This window comes from Pygocentrus nattereri, chromosome 11 (assembly GCF_015220715.1).
Source record: "Pygocentrus nattereri isolate fPygNat1 chromosome 11, fPygNat1.pri, whole genome shotgun sequence".
Lineage (NCBI taxonomy): Eukaryota > Metazoa > Chordata > Actinopteri > Characiformes > Serrasalmidae > Pygocentrus > Pygocentrus nattereri.
In genome coordinates this window covers 27,480,189-27,498,444 of record NC_051221.1, presented here as the reverse complement: position 1 = coordinate 27,498,444, position 18,256 = coordinate 27,480,189, and the positions used below count along the sequence as shown (strand labels likewise).

Genomic DNA, 18,256 nt, shown 5'->3' with positions numbered 1-18,256 from the left:
AAAGGTTTTTGTTTTGCTAAAATTCTTGGCAACGTGCCACTGACCTTGAGGAAAAAAGAATCTCCAAGTTTGGGTTGGAGACACAAACAAATGTTTCACAGGCTTTTAATATCTGATTTTGGTGAAGTTATGTAGGAATCATACAATAACAATAAGCCAGCACTTCAATGTTAAACCTCAATTTATTGTTAAAATAAGTTATACTGACAATATGTAGTCCTTCTGGTCTCTGACGTAGAGATCGGGTGTGGTTATGTAATGTAGAGCTGCTGACTTTGAAACCGAATGTCAAATAATTTCCTTATATTGCCCTAATATAACTTTAACTGGCTGACTTCATTCAGCTGTTTGTGAAAAAGTAAAAAAGCTCTCTTCAAGGATGGCAATAATATTTGAACGCTATATATTAAATGAAAGGCTAGCAGTGATGTTAGTGGCCAAAATTCTTGTCTCAAAAAGCCATCAAACAGTCTGCGCAATGTTTATATGCACTGCCTAAATCCACCACACTTTAGTCCACATCTTTTACAGGAAATGCGTAATGTGCTAATACAAAGGCCAGGAGATGGTGAGAGACTGCTCTGAAATGATTTTACAGGGTACAGCAGTCCTTCAAGTTCTGTAAGTTTTATCTTAATATTTCCAAATGATCCTGCTGAATGTACAAGTGTCGTGCAAGTGTCAGTAAGTATTTTTAGGTCAGACTTGGCTGACCCACATTATTTGAATCGCTCACAGAGTTCAGAGTATCCTGATAATGAAGAAATGTTCCTTAACAATCTGGCCAGAGCCCAAAGTCTGTTAAAAAACAATCCTTTTTCTTAACAGATTAAAGCATTTAAAGACATTATTTAAAGTCATTGGCTTGACATGTGAACTCTGTGTTTCACAAATCTTTTTGTTTTACACAAATCACTTTTTAGAAGTGATTATTTATGAAATCCATGTTTCTTTAAAGGAAAATGCTTTTGTGTCTTTTTCATATATCTTAACAATACATGTTTGTTTGTTTACATATTTATTTAGTTGTACATTAAAGGTGCCCTGTCCAGGGGGTTTCCTGCCTTTCACCCAATGACCGCTGGGATAGGTCACACCCTGGACAGATTTGTATAATGACTGTATTCATTTACACAATGTTTGTGCAGGGATGACTGTCTTTAAGAGATAGACATGTAGTAACAGTGATATGTAAGCCTAAAAACACCCAAAAAGGAGAGCTCTCTTTAGGTTGCTTTGGACATTCTTCTTGAGGTTATCTCAGTCACTGTGTGGTGCAGACTGTTGTCCTAGTAATGTCTTTTAAACATTTGTTGATGAACTTTTGTAGATCATTACCAAAAATAAGTACACAAACACAGAGGCGTAGCACTTGAGTTCAATGTTGTGTGTGGCAGTCCCGAAAGCAGGTGACAGCCAAAAATAGATTTGTGGTGAAAGGGTGCCTGAGGAGGGGGCAGTCAGTTTAGATAGGGCAAAGCTAAACCAAGCAGTACACGACCCGTGACTTTACTGGAACTATATCTCAAAAGGTGAGATTAGTGTATGTGTTTGCGATTGAATGGACCAGCTGGTTTATTGTGACCCATGTGGGTCCTTTTATTGGAGGCACTTTTACCAATTTTATTGCTTAGAACAAAATATCAAGTGTTGAATTTACTCTTATCGAGTGTATTTGTGTCCAGCTGAAGTGATATGAACACTGCAGATGTTTGCTAAATGTGAATTGTAAACACTGGAGATTTTTCTGTGCCTCATGCTTCTTTAGAGTTATTGAAATGCTGTTATTATATAAAGTAATACTGTCTTTTCCAGTGGAAATGTCCAGTATAGTAACTGCAGTAGTCATCAAAATCGTCAGTAACCCAATGTGAGCAAAAGTTGAGCTAATTTAAACAGGATTGTACTGTTTGAAAACCCCCTTTTGCACAAGATAGCACAGCAAAATTAAGGTCAGCCAAGATATTCTCCCACAGCCTTCACTAATTACTGTTGTGCCTTTTGATTTATTTTTAAATCTGAAAGCCTTTTCAGGATATGCAAAAATTCTTAAATGTTCAAATGCATTAGTTTATGTCAGAAACACTGCAAAGAGATTAATGTTTCTGCTCTCACATGAACCAGGTCAGTATATCTTTAGAGTTATTTAGAGAAAGACATGGTCTTGCCAGCAGCATGCAGAGATTCTAGACATAGCTCATTTTAGGCAGGCTATAAATGTTGTTCTATTAACTGCCTGTATATTTAAGATGATGGCACATGACAATAGCATGCACTTCTTCAAATTGCTGTTGTCAGGACAAAGCCTTGCATCTTTTTTTTTTTTTTGGTCATTTTTTAGTTTTTGACATAATGTCTGTTACTCTTTACATTGCGTGTAGATTTCATGATGAATGGACCAAAATAAATGGCCCCAAAGACCTGGTCTGGTTCCACTGACTTACTTCAACATCTTTATCCTTTAGAATTACACAGGCTTTTTTATTACTGTGCCTTTTAAGGCTTAAGATACATGTGAATGATCTCTGCTCTGATTGGCTGGTCTGTATGGTGCCTTGTAAAAAAGCAGTCAGGGCTGAAACACTTCTTGTACACATCAACTTGAATGAGGAGGGCTAAGCTGCTGTAGACTGACTAGGCAAATATATCTTGTTGTTGTTGTATATATGACTTGTATTATTGTAACATCACAAAAACTATGAATTCAGAATACAGCTTAGTATGAACTAGGAAGTGAATGCTATGTATTGAAGCAATATTTATATACTACATCAAACTGATGTGAGGAATGTGAGGAATATTATGGTTTCTGTGATATGAGCCCTTTAAGACAAATTATTCACTAAATATGTACATGGAAAATAGTATGTAAGCTATGTAGTTGTAAGTACAGGCCCACCTACAAGCCTGTGTATATGATATTCTTATTTCTTCTTATCTCAGAATAATGGATGCAGATGATGTGGACGAGGATGAGCAGCTTCTTAACTATGCAATCCAAATGAGCCTTGAGGAGTCCTACAGCAATGCTTTCCCAGCGAGGTATGATTCAATAAACAAAATGAAAAATGATCCTTTCTAATTCTCTCTTATTGTTTATATCAGTACATGCCATTTTCACAATTTCCTTTATTTTATGCTGAAACTTTAGTGTGGAAAATCAAAAGATTTTGGATGCAATCAAAAGAGGTAAAGTTTGCCAGGAAGAGGTTGCTGTGAAGCTGCAAACATCATTCATTAATTTGTATAAACTGCATGCATGAAAAGGCTGCATAGTTGTTTTATTTGTCTGTCATAATATTCAATTCATAAGATCAACAACATGTTCAGCTGTGGCTTCAACAAGGAATATATCTAGTCTACGATCACACTTGTCTTTTTCATCCAAGGTGACCTGTTTACACTCCAGGAGATGTCTGACTACCCAGCTGCATTTACGGAAGTGGACGCTAAAGGCTGGTACCCTCTCCATAGAGCAGCAGTACAACAGTCAGTCCAAGTGCTTGAGATGGTGCTCTATGGTAAGCTATGAAGCTGTGCCAGGTACATAGGCACAATCAAAGAATGTGATTGAGGTCATCACTGGCCAGAGATTAGAGAGTTCTTCTGTAATTGTCTCACAGCTATGTGTTTGAGATCCTATTCTATTTGTAATGGGGTTATATCATGCCAATTCACCCACAATCTGACAGGTCACATTGTGGATTTCCATCAGATTCTAATTCATTGATGCAACCATGCAAAAGTTGTTCTCCAAATAGTCTTAGTTATCAACTTTGCCCCATCAGATTCTAAACCACATCATAAATATCAAATTTAACAGAGTAATGGTATCTGGTCTGTACTGGAACTTTAACTGGGTATAAATGCATGTCTAAAAATATATATTTCACTTTAAATCAACTAGTTTAATCTAAAAAATGTAAGGTGGTAAATTTATTGGAGGTGTATGTTTTTAACCCCAATTTTCTCCCAAATTAGTTTTTGTCAGTTTTGCCCACTAGCCTTGTCTCCCCCTCACACAGTGCTATCCAGTTGGCAGGGAGAAAGCATGTGCTTCCTCTGAGCTATGTCAGATGCCACCACATCTTTGTAAACAGCTGCTAACACTATGTCACTGGACAGTTTAACACATATGCAGGAGAATGCTTACCTGCTCAGTGTGCTTGGAGGAGAATGCTTACCTGCTCAGTGTGCTTGGAGGAGAATGCTTACCTGCTCATCATGCTTGGAGGAGAATGCTTACCTGCTCAATGTGCTTGGAAAAGAATGCTTAGCTGCTCAACATGATTGAAGGAGAATGCTTACCTGCACAATGTGCTTGGATGAAAATGCTTACCTGCTCAATGCACTTGGAGGAGAATGCTTACCTGCTCAATGTGCTAGGATGAGAATGCTTACCTGCTCATCATGCTTGGAGAAGAATGCTTACCTGCTCAGAGCACTTGGAGGAGAATGCTTACCTGCTCAACACGCTTGCAGGAGAATGCTTACCTGCTCAACACATTTGGAGGAAAATGTTAACTGCTCAATGTGTTTGAAGGAGAATGCATACCTGCTAAACACATGTAGAGGAGAATGCATACCTGCTCAATGATGCTAGCCTTTTTGAGAGATAATATATTTACTCATTTCTCATTGTTGGTTGATGTTATGACCAGGAACTCTTGCAGAGGCACCCAACAAGTATATTATCTTACTGGAGATCAAAATTATTTTCATACATTCCATCTTCAAGAAAGACACTGAAAATATCAGGAGACACCACTCACCATGTCTTAAAAACATCACTTACACCCACAGCAGAAAATAGGAATTCAAATGAAATCAGCTTGATTAAGTGAATTCCACTGAAGAACACTACTTGTTGATATAACAGGAAATGGTAGCTAATGTTTATTTTGAAACTACAAATGATAATGTTGGTGAAAATATTGCACGTAAAAATAAATAATAAATAAATAATTTGACAGAAATGTAGGACCTGAAAAAATGAAACTACCTAAAAATATCATGATCAAAAGTATACCTACACAATAATGAAACTGATGTAGGAAAATATTAAGGACTGCAATTTAGTCCCAGACTAGGCTTAGTCCACTAGGCCTTAGTGTTGTATTCATACCCAGTTCAAATTTAATCTTAATTTAACTATTCCGTAAGCAGATAAACTAAAAATTTGTGATTTAGAACCTGGAATTTGTAATTGTAAGTCATGGCTAAGAAACTATTTGGAACACAGATTTTTACATGATTTTGTGAATTAAATAGATACCTGATATTTTATGGCAATCCATGATGTGACCTGACAGGCCTGAAGTGAGTTAGCATGGAATGGCTTCCCAGTAATTCGTTTGCCAGCTTCTTACAGGCTGAGTCTTGATGAGGAAACAGAAGATGGGGAGACTCCTCTGACTCTGGCTATTCAAGCTGGACTGGTGGAGATTGTTCGGACTTTGCTTGCACACGGAGCTTCTCCTCACAGAACCAATCGGAAGAATGAATCTCCTCTACTGCTGGGTACCCTGTGCTTTTTAATTTGCACTTTCCAACCACATAATTATGAACATTTAAACACCAAATGACAGATAAAAGACTTCCAGAGATTTCCAAACAAGATTTCCACCCTTTTAATACTCTAAAATGTTGTCTGTGTCTTCTGTTGCAGCTGTAAGAACAGACGAGTATGATATTGTATTAGCACTTTTAACACGAGGCACACAGGTGAACCAAGTCTGCTTGAAGAAGTGGACTGCCATGCATGAGGCTGCTAAAGTGGGCAGCACTGATATCCTCAAGCTTTTACTGGAGCATGGAGGCCAAGTCTCAGAGACAGATCAGAGTGGGGTGACCCCGATGGGCATTGCTGCAGAGTATGCCCAGGCAGAAGTGCTAGATATCCTCATTCACAATGGTAATAGTAGTGAATTAAAATGATGATTCAGGCCAAATTTACACAGGTTTCCCTTTAACCCAAATTATATTCAATCAGCCATGATATATTTGATGTCTGAAGCCATCTTCTTTAGATTTGCACTGTAAAACTAGAGCTTTCAAGGCTAATGTTGCTAAAAGATAGTGGAAGCTTATATCCCACCGGTTAGCAAACTGTAAGTCTGAATCAACACATGATTCATAACACTTGCCTCAAACCACAGAGTTGTTAAATGATCTCAGGTAAACTGCTTATGTGGTTTTTGATGCTATAAGACTTTCTAGATTTAGCCACATTATTTTTTTACATTTTTATAAAAGCCCAGTACTGTGCAAAAGTCACAGACCATCCTTTATTTATTTTATTTTCAGTCACGTGACCATTAGATACAAGTTCATTTTCAGGAGCTTCTTCTGAAGAGATGTGATGTAAGATAATGTACTTGCATAAAGAAGGATAAAGAAAAGGTGAAAAACTTGAGTTACCAAAACTGCAGTTTAAATTATTATTAAAAGATTGAGATAAAATGAGCCTGAAAACAACCCTGACAAGACCTTGTAGAGCACCAACAATGAGAACTCAGAGAAACAGAACTTAAAGCTTTCATCTTGAGAGAGAGGAGAAAATCAAGCTTACTCAAGCTTACAGATCTTACTTCAGATCTGAAAAAATCCACAGGTGTTTCTGCCCATCCCTCCACTGTGAAAAGACGACTCAACACGAGTCTGAAAGGATCTCTGGTGGTCAAGAACGTGTTACTGAGATATAAATAAAAAAGAAGAAAATTTGAAGCTGCTGGTGTTCAGAACAATGGACTGACCTGTGCTTTTTAAGTTGTGCTTTCCAACCAGACAATCATGAACATTTTAACACAGAATGACAGATAAAAGACAGATGATTTCCACCCTTTTAATACTCTAAAATGTTGACTATGTCTTCTGTTGCAGCTGTGAAAACAGACAAGTATGGTATTGTGTTCGCACGTTTAACACGAGGCGCACGTGAGTTTCAGTCTGTTGTTCCAGCAGCTTCTTTGATTGATTGGCAAATTTTCTTCTTTTTTATTTATTTTTTATTTATTTTCATTTCTCAGTAACACCTTCTTGACCACCAAAGATCCGTTCGGAATGGTGTTAAGTTGTCTTCTTACAGTGGAGGGATGGACAAAAATACATGTGGATTTTTTCAGACCTGAAGAAGCTGCTGGTGTTCAGCACAATGGACTGACCTCCCCAACATTGAATGTGTTTGAGATTACTTGAATTGTGAGAAGCAGAAAATACAACCAACTTCTAGGGCTGAAGTTTGAAGATATGTAAAAATTTCCTTGGAGATTTCTGGACTGAAAGCAAGTCTCCTGAAGTGAATGGCAGCTGTAATAAAGGCAAAGAGTGAACACACTAAATACAGAAACATCTGATATTACATTTGGCTGTGGAGGATTCTGTGTAATTTTCTGTTAAATATATTTTTATCAACACTGAAAAATGAATAATGTGCACATAATGGCCATTTTGACTGGGTGTTAAATAAATGAAACAGTAGACTTTTGCACAGGACTGTATGTCAAGTAGATTACATTTGGAGTAAAAGGGAACCTGTGTAAATTAGATTTTTGTTTTATTGTTCGTTTGTTAAGAGACACGGCAATATACAACTCGGAAATAAAGCCAAAGTATTTTCCTTCCACACCAACAGGTGCTGATGTGAATGCTCAGGCACCGAACGGTGACAGTGTTCTGTATGATGCTGCTGGCTCTGGTAATCCCGACTGTGTCGACCTTCTCCTTCAAAATGGGGCCAATCCAAACATCCCTAATCTCTCCTCACAGCTTCCTATCCATCGAGCAGCTTATGAAGGGCACTTCCTGTGAGTACCTCAGAAAGAAATTTACATTAACTATCACTTTCTGAAACAATGTCTGATTCATGATTATGATTAGATGTTAGAAGAACTGTCTATTGAAAGTTTTGTCAGGGAGTAGTTCTTTTATGGCATCACTCCTCTTTATGGCAGGACCCTCTTTGGTGCCATTACTTTCAAGAATGTCCATAACCTTTTTATTATCTTTAGGGTTTTGAAAATATTGATCCCTGTTACCACAAGAAGGGCCCTCAGACTTTCTGGCCAGAGCCCAGTGCACACAGCAGCAGATGGTGGCCATGTCCAGTGCCTTGAGCTTCTCCTGGAGAAAGGCTTTGATGTCAATGCTCTTTTAGACCAGCACATATCTGAAAACTATGGGGATATGAGAAGAAGCCCCTTGTTCTTCACTGTCTCCAATGGAGACATCACCTGTGCTGAGCTGTTGCTGAATGCTGGTGCTAAACCTGATCTGGATCCCCTGAGCTGCCTCGTAGTGGCAGTGAGAGCTGGGAGGTATGAAATAGTCAAGCTGCTCTTGGCCAACCAGGCTGATGTGAACTTCTACTTCACAGCAGTCAGTGACACAGTGTTCCCCACAGCGCTACAGTACTGCCTCAGGGATGAGATGATGATGCGAATGCTGCTGAACTGCGGCTATGATGCAGGAAAATGCTTCAGCTGTTTTCATGACTCATGGGGCAACAATAGTCATCACTCAGACAATACAACTGAAAAGGTCCCTGTGAGTTTATAGTCTTATACACTACTAATAGAATCCTGTTTATATTATTAAGTTCACCCTCCATCTCCATCTCGTCTTGCATGTAGTTTTGTGACTTCATCAGTGTCTCGTGGCTGGCGCAGTGTGCAGGAAGAGCTGTGCGGGTTCTTCTGGACTATGTCTGCTATGTACCCATCTGCTCAAAGCTGAAAATGGTTCTGGAGAAGCACAAAGAATGGCCAGAAATCTGTGACATCTTAGGTGAATGATCAAAACTATGAGACAAATTTGCACTTTGTTTGGTTTGGATAAAACTTAAAGGGTTCTTATCACGGAAACCAAAATGTCTTCACAGTTCTGAAAGAAAAAAGTTTTAACGCATTAGGTAAACACTGCTACTTTCAAAATGTATTATTCACTCCTCTGTCCATACAGTTCATACATGGAAACTATGCCTGTTTTGAATTCAGTGTTTCACTTTCATACATCCACCTTTTAAACAGTTTAGCCCCACTCATTCACACTGCAATTATAAGGAGTGTTTTAGCCTGGACTGCTTTCTGAAGGCAACCAGTCAGAATGAAGCTTATTTACATATACTACTTTTCAGATGTTTGGAATCACTTTCCATTGCAACAAGTTTTTGAAATATGAAGAGTTTGGATATTAATTACATGAATTGATTGTAATAAATTAAATCACTATGCTATATAGCTTTCTCAGTCATTTTAATCAACAGCTCTGTTCATCATTCTGGGCACAACTATACTTAATTTTCATTTGCAGCTTCAACTACTAATTACCAGAAACCTGTGAAGCTGCAGAGAGCTAGCATATTAGGATCATTTTATATATTTATCAACAACTATAATTATCATATTACTTTTCATTATTGAACACATTGATTCTAAACTTGAAGACTGATTTCAAACTTTGGCGGTTTAGATAAGTCTTAAATACATTGTGACAAAACAGACTCTTAATTCTCAGGGATAAAGAGAGGTTAAAATGGTCATGTAAAAATTATACTTAATCCATGAATACAATAAAATAATAAAATACAAGAAACATGTAGGATAAGAGCCCTTACAGAAAGGCAAATTCACAATAACTGATGCTGATACTAACAATGCATGAAGTGAACAGCCACCCATTATCATTATGTAAATGCAGTCATGGAAATTGGTGGCTATTACCCTTCATTGTTAGTGTGTTTGGCTGAGCCATTCCTTTAAAGTGATGCGCTGCTTCAAACAGTTTAACATAAAGGCCCTAAGCTGCAGTTCATGTCTCTTTCCGTATGTGAACTCCAGGTAATCCTCGAACGCTGAAGCACATGTGCAGGCTGGAGATCAGGAGAAGAATGACTCCAAAGGGACTGGGTGACCCAGCCATCTTCAGCTCTGCTCCTTTCCCACCTGGACTTCAGGGCTTCCTGATGTATAAGGAGTACGACCTGTATGGCAGAGTCTAGATGACTGATCATTTTCTCTAGGAGGCTAAAGATACTAAAAGAGCAGCTGATATGTATACTGTACTGCAGATGCACTGAAACATCCTCAGCAGAGTAGATACAATACAAAACTGTATTTGTATGTGTATTATTGTCACTTTATTGGTTCAAAGAGCATAAGTAGAAATCTTATTTCACAAATTAGTCTTAAAGCTAAACATGTGTAAAGGATTATATGTTCATGGTGCTAAATCTGAAGAGTGACCAGAATGTACACTGTTTCATAGATGATTGGAAATTGTTAGACTTTTTGTTGCTTGAACTGGACTGTAAATAATCGACCAAGACTCCATGTTTTTGTCAATAAAGAGCTGTGAAGCATGTCTGTGAGCTGTGTATGTGGCAGTTTAACACTATACAGTCATACTCTTCAGTCTGCAGAGAATTATCTGGTTTTTAAAAATGGAAGCAGCAATGCCATAATTATTAATAACTCAATGACCTGTCAATATCATATAACATGCACAGTAAGCTGTCAGAAACACTGACCCAAAGTTCAGAATCTTAAGCATTCTCTCATCATGATGAGTGATGTAATGATGACAGTTTGTGTTTCTCCCATTTCCCCTCATATAACCATGATTAAGATATTAAATTATACACTATATTGCCAAACATATTTGCTCACCCGCCTTTACACACATATGAACTTGAATGACATCCTATTCTTAATCCATTGGGTTTAATATGATGTTGGCCCACCCTTTGCAGCTACAACAGCTTCAATTCCTCTGGGAAGAGCTGCAGATCATTGAGGGAAACATGAATGTGACATTCTGAAGCAGAGCATGATCCCCTCCCTTTGGAAACTGAGCCACATGGCAGTTTTCCAACAAAATAACAACCCCAAACACACCTCCAAGATGACAACTGCCTTGCTGAAGGTAAAGGTGATGGACTGGCCAAGTATGTCTTTAGACTTAAACCCAGTTGAGCGCCTGTGGGGCATCCTCAAGTAGAAGGAAGAGGAGCGCAAGGTGTCTAACATCCACCAGCTCTGTGATGTCATCACATGGAAGAGGGGAACCTGTGCAGCCCTGGTGAATTCCTAAGAGGGTTAAGGCAGTGCTAGATAATAATGGTGGTCACACAAAATATTGACACTTTGAGCCCAATTTGGACATGTTCACTGTGATATGTATTCACTTGTGTTGCCAGCTATTTAGACATTAATAGCTGCGTGTTGAGTTATTTTCAGAGGACAGTAAATCTGTACTGCTATACAATCTATACACTGACTACTGTAAGTTATATCCAAGTTTCATTTCTATAGTGTTGTCCCATGAAAAGACAATAAAATATTTGCAGAAATGTGAGGGGTGTACTCAGTTTTGTGAGATACTGTACATGCATATTCACCAAATTCACTAAATAAACAGTATTTGTATATTTTAACATACCATTTGACCAGGATGCCCACACTTTTGCATCTGTGTTTTGTCCAATTGTGCTGTTAACTGACACCAACAGCCTTCAAAGCAACACTGTGCTTAGTAACTCAAGACTCATTTTCTGCTACCTTGCAGTTCCGCCCAAAATCATTTATTCAGATATGAAGTGAACATTTGGTCAAAGACACTGCAGCGTAATGTTTCCAGAGTTAAGACCACCAAAATGACAGCAGTTCTATGTAAAGCTACATAGCATGTTCCACTCACAGTACAGTTCAGATTGTTCTTTGATGTCTCCATTAGACCTAGCTAAAATGTTTTTCTCACTTATCAGATGTTGACCACAACTAAATGGGTTCACGGTCTTTATGAAACCCTATCCTCCTCCCCATTTCATCACATGGAGATGACAATTTATTCTGCATCCCCTCCACTAATCTCCTTTAGAGGGCTCATAGATTAGATTAACAGTGGACTTTTCTGGCTCTGACACACACTTATATTCCAGTGCAGGGTGCGGTTCCCTCACACAAACTCTCAGAGCTATTACACGCATTCGCAGATGAGCAAATCAGTACTGTTTGTACTATGAGCAGTTTTGGGTACAGAAAGGAGCTTCATAAATATGAAGATGTGGATGAGGATGAACTTTTGGCCACCCTCACCAATGAAGAGCTGCAGGAACTGGAAAGAGAAATGGCTGACATCGATCCAGATGAAAACACTCCCATTGGACTGAGGCAGAGGGATCAAACAGCTAAGCAGCCGACAGGAACTTTCTGCAGGGAAGCTCTGCAGAACGACCCTCACAAACTGCTTGAGATGGAAAGGTCAGAATATGTCCATCAACAGGTGAGTGGGAGCTAAAAAGAGGCTATACTGAAATCATGCAGATATGCAAAATAATACTCAATACTCATACTGAAGGTTTTCTGAAAGATTTTTCAAAATGTCAGTATAATTAAATGGTAAAGACGTACATAAAGTCATTCTGAAGTGTTTGATGTGAAATGCAGTGTTTTAGAGAAACTGACTCAGTCAGAACGGATAGGAATTTAGCAGTGTAAGGAGTCTGTCTGAGTAAGTTGCCACTTAATTGGCCACTTCACATCTAAACACTATGAATGATGACTTTGTTTACTCAACAACAAACTGAAATATGCAGAGATTTTTTTTTAAATTGAGGAACTGTCTTTTAATACATATAGAGTACAGCAGAATTGGCTAGCACAAGGGCTGGATGGCACAGTATTAACGTATGGGTTAGTGCAGGAATGGATTAGTGCCAAATTGACCAGCATTCATCTATTTTGTCAAGAGCTCCGAACATTAAAGTCTGGTAAGGTAAGGATAACCTGTTGAAATTACTTAGAGAGACATTAAAAATATTTTAATAGTCAGTAGAAATGGCAATCAGCTATGTTTTAGTATGTGATTTGAAAACCAGCATAAGTAATGCAGAGTATCCAACAAGAAATCATTACATAGATGCGTGGTGATATGGAGGGCTGTGTAAGGCTACTGTTATAAGCATATAGATGTTAGTATGATACACTGCACACATATTTAACAGCATGCTAAAAACACAAATAGAATGTAGGAGGGTACAACATTTCTGTTTATATTACATTTATATTAAATTTGTGACAAGTTGTTTTTATCTTTAAACTTTAGGCAATTTACAAATCATCTCAAGATAAACAGAAACAGATAGATAACAGAACTTTGAACTGAAACTATGTATGAAACTATGTAATAATATAGCTTTTTAATGTTTATTTATTTTAACAATTTGTTTAATTTACTAAAATATAAAAGATTGTTATAATGAATTATAATGATAAATATAAATAAATATAATTAATGTTTTCATTTAGGATGAATTATTGTTCTTATTGCTCTCCAGAACAATGAAAAAACAATGAACCATTGTTAAATTGACTCAGACTTGGTTGCCAATGATTGTGGTTTGGTTTAAATGAAAAGTTTATATTATTCTTTGAAACTACAGCTTTTTAATATTGTGCCAACAATCCCACTAACACATGCCCACCACCCCCATGTTGGGGCTGAATGGTTCAAGTTCCTGGGCTGAACAAGTTCACAACATGAATTCAGCTATAAACACAATAATCCCAGAAAATACCTTATATTGAAAGTATCAGCTGCTCAGCTTTCATTTGCTGCAAGTAGGTTTTCCTACCTGATGGTTCACCTGGGATGATTGCAGAGACAGAAAATTGTGCCAACCATCCCCGTTCTCCCCTATAAATATGTTTTGTCTGGTCCCTTTTACACACTTGACTTGATCTGTCTGAATGTAAACTATGTTGTTAATGATATCAACAAAAATACATTTAAAGTTTAAAGCTGAGAGCTGAAAGAAGCCCAGTGTCATTTTGAAATGCAGGGTGTTAAACCGTTAAACGACAAGTGCCCTTATTCTTTAACCCTACAGTTCAAGTCAGGGTTAAAGTAGCTATGATACTTCATTTCAGAGTGACTGACAGCAGCATTAGGGGGGTTGACAGGGTATTCCTCATTAGGTTTTGGGGTGGGAGGTATGCCAGGGCTCAACCTCATTTTCCATTCCATGATGGCACACAGGAGAACATGGATGAGAGCCAGACAGATAAGAGTGAAGAGGAATGTTTAAGTGAGAGTGACACTGAGGTCTCTCTAAGGACATGGAGTCTTCTCAACCACCAAGAGGAGAAAAAACAAAATAAAAGACATGGAAATTTACAAGAAGTGAAGAACTACAACCAGATGTTAATCAAGTCATCTCAACCAGACTGCAGGAATATGGGCAACAATGGCAATTGCAGAGGCAAACTCAGCAGGACAAGAAGAGACGTCCGTCAAGTAGACTCAAACCTCAATGTGATCCCAGAGGGAGCAAGCAGGAATTCCACTGATATTGATGGGATCCTGGAGAAGATCCTGAAGAATGATGAATCTGTGTGTGAGGTCAACCTGAATAACATCGACAACATTTCCCAGCAGATGCTGATTAGTTTTGCAGAGGCTTTGACCTCCAACATGCATGTACGGGTCTTCAGCCTTGCCAACACCCATGCAGATGACCAGGTGGCCTTTGCTTTGGCCAACACCATAAAGAAGAACTACAGCATCACAATCCTTAACATTGAATCTAACTTTATCTCAGGAAGAGGAATCTTGGCCTTGCTCAGGTCTCTCCAGCAGAACACCAGTCTGGTAGAGCTCCGCTTCCACAACCAGCGGCACATCTGCGGAGGTCAGGTGGAGATGGAGATGGTAAACCTTCTCAGAGAGAACACCACCCTACTAAAGTTGGGATACCAGTTTGACCTGCCAGGCCCGAGGATGAGCGCAACCAGCATCCTGACCCGCAACCAGGACCGCCAGAGACAAACACGACTGCAGCTACGAAGACAGTCAGAAAAGACAGAAGAAACAATGGATCAAACAAGTCATACTATAAAAAATGGAACTTCAAACCCCCAAAACATACCTGACAAGAGATCAGTCACAGCTTCCCAAGAGCAGGAGTGCAATTCCCTTCCTAAACCTAAACCACAGCTAGCCCATGTGCAAAAAGAGAAGAATGTGCCCACCAGAACAATTGCTGAAATAGTAAAATCACAGGAGATCACAACAGATAATCAAAGCAAAAACAAACAAAGCACAAAGATATGGAACCAGACAAAGGAAAAAGAGAGTGGAGATTTCTACAAGGATGTGAAACATGCACTAAAACCACCACCCAGGAAACAGGAAGACAGAAATGGTCAGCGGTCAGTGCATGGTGATCTCATGGCAGCAATCCGTAGCAGCCGCATGACAACACTCACAAAGGTAAGCATTTCAACCTCTATACAAATCAAAGCAAATGCTCACTTAAGCAAAAATACTAATACTGGTGATGTGGTAGCAAAAACACCAACATTCATGAGCCTGAACTACAGAATACAAATGTGATTCATAAGATGTCACATAGTCAATAGACGGGGTATTACACATACATTGTGTCCAAAAGTTTAGACACCTGCTCATTCAGTGTTTCTTCTAGAAAAAAAGAAGAAAAAAAAAACATGGATATTATTAGGGAGTTTGCTCCCTCTCTGCTGCACTCTGCAGTCTACTCTTCTTAAGCTTTACACTAGCCAAAAAGGGCATTAGTGATGTCAGGTACTAAAATTGGATGATTAGTTTTGGATCACAAGCATCACTCCAGCTCATCTCAGAGCTCATGTATAGCTTCTGCAGTGTCCAATTCTATTGGCAAATTTTTTATACAGAGATCATACAAGTTGTGTGGGCAGTTGAATGCCTGCTTCAGCAACAGGAGCACCTTAAAGTGGCTGAATTCAGGTCTGAATACATTTAGACATATAGTGTATTACCAGACACTCACACTAAATTTCTCAGGTTCATTGCAAAAATACAGTGCCATCTGTAAGAAATGAGTGACATGTAAATCTTCTTTCTTGCAGGTTAAAGTCCTACATCATCAGTGTTCATGATGCATCATTAACAAGATGTTCAACAAAGTTGGTCTCTCACACACAAACTCTGTTTGATGGCATTTAATATAAATTACATTAATGCTAATCTATTTTTTTAATCAATGGAAAAGTGTAACATTTAAATATTTTGCTGCACCTTCTTTGGTGACCTTCAAAATAACGCTAGTGCATACATTTCCTGAAATTCTAGGATTTGATTGTAACAGCACTATGGCATTAAGCCAGTGCAGATTTGGAAGGTCATTTTCAATAATAGTGGCAAAGACAAAAAAAAAATAACGAGAACATTAACTCCCGACACATTAAGCCTGCTGATTTTTTTGTCATATAATGAGCAATTTCAAAGTTTATGCTTATCAAAGATATATTAACCAAGACACAAACTCCAAATGAGATTAGGATCTTTTCCACTGGTCTATTCAAGAAATGTCCACACAACGTAAAGAGTAGCTGTTGTGCTTAAATGATGATTGAGATGAAAAAAATGGAGATGTATGGTTTTGATATGATCAATTTTCTACTTCTTGACAAAATCAACGTCAAGGCACCACAAACAAATGACTGAGAAAATGAACCAATATTATTATTTATTTAAGTATACAATTTAGTGTTCATTCCACATTCCAACCCATTTGTAAGGTTTGAAGTCAGTTTTATAGTTTTAATGCAGCACAATCCTTGAAGGACAGCAAAACTCAAACAAACACTGTTAAAACAGCATTAACTGCTACACAGAGGTTCTTACCTTGGGTTTACCTTGCATGTAGTTGTCAGTCAAGCATTGGCTTTTTAAAAGCTTCTAGTAAAGTGTTTAAATTCACTGAATGCTTTGTGTAGTGCTTTCTTCATGATATGACTTTAATAAAAACCTGTTATTATGGAATGATCACAATGATGATCACCATGATTCAGTGATGACCATATCCAGAAGCAAGCTGCATTCACAACTTTGCCAGGTTCAAACTATAGCGTTCTCTTTTTCAATATCATAAAGCAAGAAACAAACAAACAACAACAAAAAAACCCTCAACTGTCTATTGTGTGACGTGCAGTGTAAGTGACACTATCCTTGCAGGAAAAAGAACAGGGAATAATTGGCGAGAATGCAACCTATGTCGCTTCGCCTTGTAGTGACCTTCGTTTTGACATCTGTGCAAAACAGAACAACCGTAGTACATCAGCCTAGTGTACATTTACATAGTAACAATACAGAAGTGGGTGGGAGGGTGGCGGGATTAAATATTCTGATAGAAGAACCTCTTACCAAAACTAAACTAGGATTTGAATAAGAAAATCGAAGATACAGAAAAGTAGGGTATGAAAATAGCATTTTCAATCATTAATCAACAATTAACAAGAACGTAGAGGATCCTGCCCATCTCCCTTTCCTCATCAACGAGGGAACAAAAACATTCAAACCAACAAGTCAAGAAAACCCATCCTGGCTTTAAACTTCACATGGTTATTCCAGGAGATTACTTTACATAGGATACATGACAATACTTTACAGATTATATGAGGTATTGCACAAATTATAAAAAAAAAAAGGCAACAAAAATATACAGCGATTTGAAAGAACATGTACAGAATTTGAGTACAATTTGGAAAGGTGAGAATTTAGTGTCAATTATTCTACTGGGAGGGGTTAGCATAAGGAGACAAGGACTAATCATCCCATTCATCATCGTCCTCAAAGTCTTCATCCTCGTCATCCTCCTCATCTTCATCTGGGGACCAAAAGAAATTGTTTTACCATATTCAAGATTCTATTACTGAACTATTTACTCTATGGTACATGCAAATAATATTTCTATAAATTAACAGAAGTCAAAATGCTAAGATAACTTCAAAACATGTTAAAAGGGTTGGCTATGTTATGGTTGTGAATTAAAAAAAAAAACAAAAAAAAACCCACAATCACATCACATTAAATTGAAGCAAAACACAATGCTCACCAGGTCCAATATAGTAATGATCAATTACACACAATAATTTGTTGCATTATTTGCAGCTTCATGGAGCTGCTGTTTCATTCAAATCTAGTTACTGAAGAATGTCAAGAGTGTTCATTTTACTCCTTGCCTTCCAACTGTCATCAATCTCTAGCAACAAAAGCTACAGTCTCCCCCTAGTGCTCTTGGTATAGCACTGAAACCTATAGAGATACACAATTTCCAAAAGTATTCGCTCGTCTGCCTTCACACGCATATGAAATTGAGTGAGATCCCATTCTTAATCCATATGGTATAATATGCTGTCTGCCCACCCTTTGCAGCTACAACAGCTTCAACTCTTCTTGGAAGGCTTTCCACAAGGGT

At 38.1% G+C, this 18,256-nt stretch overlaps 3 protein-coding genes across 8 annotated transcripts in view; 2 read left to right on the top strand and 1 right to left on the bottom strand.

The window, feature by feature from the left end:
• Positions 1-608: 608 nt before the first annotated feature.
• On the top strand, positions 609-10,359 carry asb15a (ankyrin repeat and SOCS box containing 15a). 4 transcript variants are annotated; one of them, XM_017713664.1, is made up of 10 exons: positions 609-684; positions 2,944-3,042; positions 3,152-3,189; positions 3,390-3,521; positions 5,362-5,520; positions 5,669-5,914; positions 7,634-7,805; positions 8,010-8,538; positions 8,631-8,784; positions 9,837-10,359. In XM_017713664.1, the coding sequence occupies exons 1-10, from the start codon at positions 647-649 to the stop codon at positions 9,995-9,997; spliced, it is 1,728 nt and encodes a 575-aa protein (XP_017569153.1). In that variant the 5' UTR covers positions 609-646; the 3' UTR covers positions 9,998-10,359. The 4 variants fall into 4 exon arrangements, with proteins under 4 accessions (XP_017569153.1, XP_017569152.1, XP_017569154.1 ...); XM_017713663.1 differs by having other exon boundaries at positions 8,010-8,544; XM_017713665.1 differs by lacking the exon at positions 609-684 and adding an exon at positions 1,456-1,532 and having other exon boundaries at positions 8,010-8,544.
• Positions 10,360-11,906: 1,547 nt separating this feature from the next.
• Positions 11,907-16,758, top strand: lmod2a (leiomodin 2 (cardiac) a). The gene is made up of 3 exons (XM_017713661.2): positions 11,907-12,279; positions 14,035-15,267; positions 15,906-16,758. The coding sequence occupies exons 1-3, from the start codon at positions 12,016-12,018 to the stop codon at positions 15,933-15,935; spliced, it is 1,527 nt and encodes a 508-aa protein (XP_017569150.1). The 5' UTR covers positions 11,907-12,015; the 3' UTR covers positions 15,936-16,758.
• Positions 16,509-18,256, bottom strand: part of wasla (WASP like actin nucleation promoting factor a) — a 23,675-nt gene continuing 21,927 nt past the window's right edge. For all 3 annotated transcript variants that reach the window (XM_017713659.2, XM_037542696.1, XM_037542697.1), the window contains one exon: positions 16,509-17,665. In XM_017713659.2, coding sequence (XP_017569148.1) covers positions 17,604-17,665 — 62 coding nt within the window. In that variant the 3' untranslated portion in view covers positions 16,509-17,603. The remainder of the gene's footprint in view (positions 17,666-18,256) is intronic.

Coding starts and splice junctions, on each gene's coding strand:
- asb15a (XM_017713663.1), top strand. CDS start 647: ATGATCCTGCTGAATGTACAAGTGTCGTGCAAGTGTCA. Junction 3,043..3,151: donor AGCAATGCTTTCCCAGCGAG/GTATGATTCAAT, acceptor CTGAAACTTTAG/TGTGGAAAATCAAAAGATTT. Junction 5,915..7,633: donor AGATATCCTCATTCACAATG/GTAATAGTAGTG, acceptor CCACACCAACAG/GTGCTGATGTGAATGCTCAG.
- lmod2a (XM_017713661.2), top strand. CDS start 12,016: ATGAGCAGTTTTGGGTACAGAAAGGAGCTTCATAAATATGAAGATGTG. Junction 12,280..14,034: donor CAGAATATGTCCATCAACAG/GTGAGTGGGAGC, acceptor GATGGCACACAG/GAGAACATGGATGAGAGCCA. Junction 15,268..15,905: donor GCATGACAACACTCACAAAG/GTAAGCATTTCA, acceptor TCTTTCTTGCAG/GTTAAAGTCCTACATCATCA.